Raw genomic sequence first — 6007 nt, 5'->3', positions numbered from 1 at the left:
GTACAGACGAGCTCATTAAGTACTGTGAGAGTAGGTAAAATTTACAGTTTGCTTACCGAGCAAGAGAAGTTTTATGGGGCTTTGAGTTATACCAGGACTCGGAAAGCCTATTAGCAGAGAAAGGGCAAAGATTAAAAAGGCAAGTAGTGTATTCATTCTGGGAAGAGTCAGCTGTTGGAACAACGGTGCGAACGGCGCGGGGTGTGTTTGTCCATGGGCAAAGTGATGCCCGTAAGGGACAATCACGTGCAGTACGTACATTGCGCGGGGTCATTATATACTACAATAGGGGCTTCCGGCCCCCAGCTACTCGTGCGCCCGAGCTTTCGAGCTCGTTCCTGACCACGCGGGGCTGCATGTTTCAACATCAGCTGGAGCTACTGTCGCGATTTGAGGTCAAGCGACAGGGAACAACAAAGGCTGGGGGCATTCGACTGGATCTCACCAAAGCGATGGTGAGCAAAGCTCAAACCTAAGGCTAGGGACAAGATAATATATTAGTTAAGTAAGAAAGGAATACAAAGGGATGCTTACTGACCTAGAGACAAAAGGTCAAAACTGAGGTCTCTAGGGCAGCAGAGGCCGGCTTATATACAGGGGGAGATAAGGGCAGGCTGTGCGTGTTGGTCCGTGCGCAGCTGGTCCGTGCACAGCATGCTGATGCAGCCCCGGGGGCCGGTGAGTCAGAGTGGCTGTGTCAGTGGGGCCCAAGCTGTGCCATGCACTGCTGCCCATCTAATCTAATTGTATAGTAGATAACTGTTGAAACATGCCAACCCACGTGGTTAGGAATGAGCTTGCAAGCTCAGGTGCGCAAGTAGCCGGGGGCCGGAGGCCCCTATCATAGTATATAATGACCATGCACCATGTATGTACTGCACATGATTGTCCCTTACGGGCATCACTATGCCTGTGGACAAACGCGCCCCGCACCGTTCGCACCATTGTTCCAACAATAACATCATGTCCGTTCAAGTGTATAGTACAGTGGTTGCGGGTTCAAGCCCATGTCAAGGGAAAAAAAACAGCTAGATGCCATACCAACTCGTGACATTACCCCCCCCCTCAACGGCGCATGACCTCATGTGAGGCACCCTTACCCATCTCCCACCTGGATCAGCAGCATGCTTTAGTCAGCAGCGAAGGCATTGGCTGGAAGTTGAGACCACCAAAGGCAGTGGCATTGAGGTGGCGAGGGGCATTTGGGTTTTTCCAGTGGAAGTTGGCTATGAGGGCTGGTGCATTTGCAATGTTGCGCGCTGGTTCCCATGATGTATGCGAGTCGTCATAACCCTTCCACTTGACAAGGTACTGCAGCTGACACTGGAAGATCCTCGAATCTTTGATCCACTCAACCTCGTATTCCTCATCACCCTCGACCTCAATGGCAGGCAGCTCCTCCGGCTCTCGGCCCGGGATCTCGCTATGCATGTACTTGCTAAGCAGGGAGACATGGAACACTGGGTGCACAGACACCGATTTCGGCAGAACCAACTCATAATCTAAGTCTCCGAGCTTTTGCCACACAGTATATGGCCCGAGGCACTTGGGACTGAGCTTCTTGCTTGGTTGTTTCAGCTTAAGGTTCCGGGAATCAAGCCAGACCTTGTTCCCCAGCACAAAGACTGGTGCCTCCTTGTACACTGCATGGAGGTACTTTGATGCAAATTGGGGACCTTGGTCTGATATAACCTTGGCTGGGGCCCCATGATGTTTGAACACATCACAGATGTACAGGTCAGCCGCACCTTCTGCCATCAGGGTCTCATGACAGGCTGAGAAGTGGACCTGCTTGGTAAAGTGGTCGGCAGTAATGAGGATCGAGTCGAATCCATCAGACTTCGGCAGGCCAACAATCATATCGGTGGTGATGATCTGCCATGGGTGTTCAGGGATCTTGTTCGGCTTTAGCGGACTGTCATGAGTTGACACGGCACCTAGCCGTCTTTTTAATTTTTTCCTTTTCGCGGGCTCGAACCCGCGACCTCTGTACTATACACCTGAAACGGACATTTCCTTATCTACTGTACGATCAGATTAGATGGGCGGCAGTGCACGGCACAGCTCGGGCGGCAGTGCACGGCACAGCTCGGGCTCCACTGACACAGCCGCTCTGACTCACCGGCCCCCGGGGCTGCATCAGCATGCTGTGCACGGACCAGCTGCGCACGGACCAACACGCACAGCCTGCCCTTATCTCCCCCTGTATATAAGCTGGCCTCTGCTGCCCTAGGGACCTCAGTTTCGACCTCTTGTCCCTAGGTCAGTAAGCCTCTCATGTATTCCTTTTCTTACTTAACTAACTAATACATTTCTTGTCCCTAGCCTTAGGTTTGAGCGCTGCTCACCATCGCTTCAGTGAGACCCAGTTGAATGCCCCCAGCCTTCGTGTTTGTTTGTCCTTGTCGCTTGACCCCAAGTCGCAACACAGACCCTGGGGCTTGGCTGGAAATGTCTTGGTATGATTGCACACATCACAGGTGCTTACATACTCATTGACAAATTTGGACATTCCTGGCCACCAGTAATTCCGCGACACGAGCTCCAGGGTTTTGGCATGACCGCCATGACCAGCGATCGGTGAGTCGTGGTGGATCTTGACAATATCCCACCGGAGCTCTGCATTCTTTGGGATATATACACATCCGCAGAACAACAGAAGTCCTTGTTCGGCATTCCACTCTTCATAGCCCTTCTGCATCTGAGGCGGCCCGAGGTTCTGCACCTTCTCAAGTGCTTCGGCCACTGCCCGGTCCTTCTCTGAGCACTCCCTGATGTGTTTCAGGAGCGACTGATCGGCTACCACCGAGGCATGACCCCGCCGAGTGGAAGCGATGCAGAAGTGTTCCTGTTTGAGGACAATCTGATCGGTGTTGTCATCCTCATCGCTGACCTGATGGTCTGATCGGCGTGACAGGGCATCAGCCTTTCCATTCGATGTTCCGGCTTTATGCGTGATATGGAAATCGAAGCGAGCCAGGAACAGCGACCATCGTGCTTGATGACGCATGAGGTGCTGTGACGTGCGCCAGTACTCAAGGTTCTTATGGTCAGTCACAATCTCGAACTGGTTGGGTAAGCCCTCAAGATAGTGGCGCCAATCATCCAATGCTTCGATGATCGCGAGCATCTCCTTGTTGTAAATCTCATAATTATGCTGGGCCGGGTCCATGGCGTGAGACCTGAACACGACTGGGTGCCATTTGCCATTGTCCTGTTTCTGCATCAGCACACCACCAGTGGCATACCCTGAAGCGTCGACTTTGATGTGTGTTTCCCGATTAGGGTCGTACAGTGCTAAGACCGGGGTTGTGGCGAAGAGCCGCTTTAACTCCTCGAAGGCCTGCTGCTCTTCGTCACCCCAATGCCATGGGTCGTTCCCTGTGAGTCAGTCGAGTGGTTGCGAGATCTTAGCGAAGTCCTTAATGAAGTGGTGGTAGAAGTTGGAGAACCCCCGGAACTTCTGGACATCTTTTTTGTTCCAGGGTACCGGCCACTCATTAATTCCTTTAAGCTTCGCAGGATCCATCACTACCTCATCGCCACCGAACACATAGCCGACGTAGTCGACCTTGGGAACATCCCATTCGCACTTCTCAGGCTTCAGGAACAGATTGTTCTCCTGAAGGCGATGAAGAACCTCGTGCATGACCTTCTCATGTTCCTCCTTGTTGGTGAAGAAGATGAGTATATCATCCAGGTACACGAGGACCTTGCCACCGACAATGAGATCATGGAAGATCTCGTTCATCATCGCCTGGAAGGTCGCGGGGGAATTGGTGAGGCCAAAGAACATCACCAAGGGTTCGTATAATCCTCAGTTAATTATGAAGGCAGCTTTCCATTCATCACCGGCTTTGATCTGGACGTTATTGTACCCCCATCTGACGTCAAACTTTGTGAAGAGCGTAGCGCCGCAGAGCTTGTCTACCATTTCGGTGATCAGCGGCAGCAGATAGTGATTTTTGACAGTGATCACATTCAGTCGGCGATAATCCTGCACAGGTCGAAGTGTCCCTTCCTTCTTTTTGATGAAGAAAAAGGGGGACGAGATGGGTGACTTTGACTCCCGTATGTAGCCTTTGGCCAGCTGCTCCTTTAGGAACTTGTCCAGTTCCTCCTGCTCATTGTTCGACAAGGGATATACCTTCGAATGGAACATCGAGTAGCTAGGCACGAGTTTGATCGCATGATCATACGGCTTTCTTTCAGGTAGCTGTTCTGATGCTTCTTTGGAGAAGATGTTCAGGAACTCATGGTACTGCTTTGGTACTGACTCCTCAGCGGTCTTAACAACCTTCTTCTTGATCTCTTCCTCAGCGAACAGCTGGGAGTATGTATGTCCCGCTGCGACGAACAGCTGAGGGGTGCCGGGAAGCATGATGCCTTGCTCCCAGGCTTCGATCAAGTCGGTTTCTGTCCACTCGATTTCCTCCGGATCATCTTCAGGTTCGAAGTCTGGGAGTACCTTACTTCGGCAGGCACCAATGACTGACCGTTTGGACTTCGGCGAACGCCTGCGCGCCGTGGGCCTGACCCCCGTATCACGTGTAGTCGCTGTGTGCTCCATTCGGTCAGTTTTCCTAGCCCCGCACGTTTCAGGGCATCGTGACAGCTTGAGGGAGCCGTTCTCCCAATCCAACCCAACAATCACATCCTCTGGACCTATGTCCGTGACCGTGAACACCGTCTTCTCGACGTGATCTCCTATCTGCATCTGTAGCACGGCTACTTCCGAGATGCTTCCATCCTTGTTGAGTGTTCCATTGATATTGTATAGCGGAATTGGTTCCTTCAATTTCCGCGTTTGTACTCGATTGTCCGTGATGAAACATTTGTGGATAAACTTCGTGGTGGCTCCGCTGTCCACCATTGCAACTATGTCCTTGTGCCGTCTTTCTCCCTTGAGGCGCACTGGAATGTGAAAGTGCTGGAACCCGTGGTGCAATTTGTACACATTCGCAGTCACCAATATATTGTACAGATTATTATTACGCGGCCCGACATGTGCAGCACGAAGCGCGGACCGGATCAAAAAGACTCCTCCTTCATCACCCGGTAGTGCTTGAGCTCCTTGCGCATCGACTTCACCTGTGCCATCAAGGTCGCCAGCGTCTCAGATTTCTCTGGACTCACTGAAGCGGCACTTGTACTTGCCGAGGGTGATGTCATGACGGGGGCGCTTGTCATAGCCTGGGTGGAACCCGAGGCAACCGTAGCCCGCGTGTCAGCGCGTTTGGTGTAAGGCTTGTCCTTACAATTGGGGCACTCAAAGTGGCGGTACCCTTGCTTCCCGCAGCCAAAGCAACTGCCAGGGAAGTCTCCTTTTCCGATGGCCACATTGATGCTGGCCGAAGCTCCGTATGACTGGGGCGCACCACCACGCACTCCTCCTCGTCCACCCCCTCGAGCTGAGAAAAAATTGTTCAACTCAGGCTGACGGGCCCGACTGATGTCGAGTATTTGCTCGACTTCTGTGGCACGCTTGTCAGGATCTTCTCACGTGGTGAACATTTCGAGCTCGATTTTGCGGTAGACGTGGGAGGGGATGTGTCACGAGTTGGTACGGCGTCTAGCCGTTTTTTAATTTTTTCCTTTTCGCGGGCTCGAACCCGCGACCTTTGTACTACATACCAGATATGGACGCGTCGTTATCTACTGTATGATTAGATTAGATGGGGTGGCAGTGCGCGGCACAGCTCGGGCTCCGCTGACACAGCCTCTCTGACTCACCGGCCCCCGGGGCCGCGTCAGCATGCTGCGCATGGACCAGCTGTGCACGGACCAGTGCGCACAGCCTCCCCTAAACTCCCCCTGTATATAAGCCGGCCTCTGCTGCCCTAGGGACCTCAGTTTCGACCTCTTGTCCCTAGGTCAGTAAGCCCTCATTTGTATTCTTTCTTACCCTACTAACCAATACATTTACTTGTCCCTAGCCTTAGGTTTGAGCATTGCTCACCATCGCTTCGGTGAGATCTAGTTGGACGCCCCCAGCTTTTAGGTTTTC

General features: G+C 52.5%; 2 protein-coding genes across 2 annotated transcripts; one reads left to right on the top strand and one right to left on the bottom strand.

Annotated features, from left to right (window-relative positions):
- Positions 1-225: 225 nt before the first annotated feature.
- POSPLADRAFT_1143468 (hypothetical protein) lies at positions 226-476 on the top strand (the record flags this gene model as incomplete). Its single annotated transcript, XM_024485567.1, has 2 exons — positions 226-251; positions 290-476. 2 exons carry the CDS (start codon positions 226-228, stop codon positions 474-476), a joined length of 213 nt encoding a protein of 70 aa, XP_024339242.1.
- A 4555-nt stretch (positions 477-5031) lies between these two features.
- On the bottom strand, positions 5032-5514 carry POSPLADRAFT_1057059 (hypothetical protein; the record flags this gene model as incomplete). Its single annotated transcript, XM_024480864.1, has 2 exons — positions 5032-5449; positions 5504-5514. The coding sequence occupies 2 exons, from the start codon at positions 5512-5514 to the stop codon at positions 5032-5034; spliced, it is 429 nt and encodes a 142-aa protein (XP_024339241.1).
- Positions 5515-6007: the final 493 nt, after the last annotated feature.

The sequence above is a fragment of the Postia placenta genome, assembly GCF_002117355.1.
Source record: "Postia placenta MAD-698-R-SB12 unplaced genomic scaffold POSPLAscaffold_7, whole genome shotgun sequence".
NCBI lineage: Eukaryota > Fungi > Basidiomycota > Agaricomycetes > Polyporales > Adustoporiaceae > Rhodonia > Rhodonia placenta.
The sequence above is the reverse complement of the archived record's forward strand: the minus strand, read 5'-3'. Positions and strand labels throughout refer to the sequence as shown.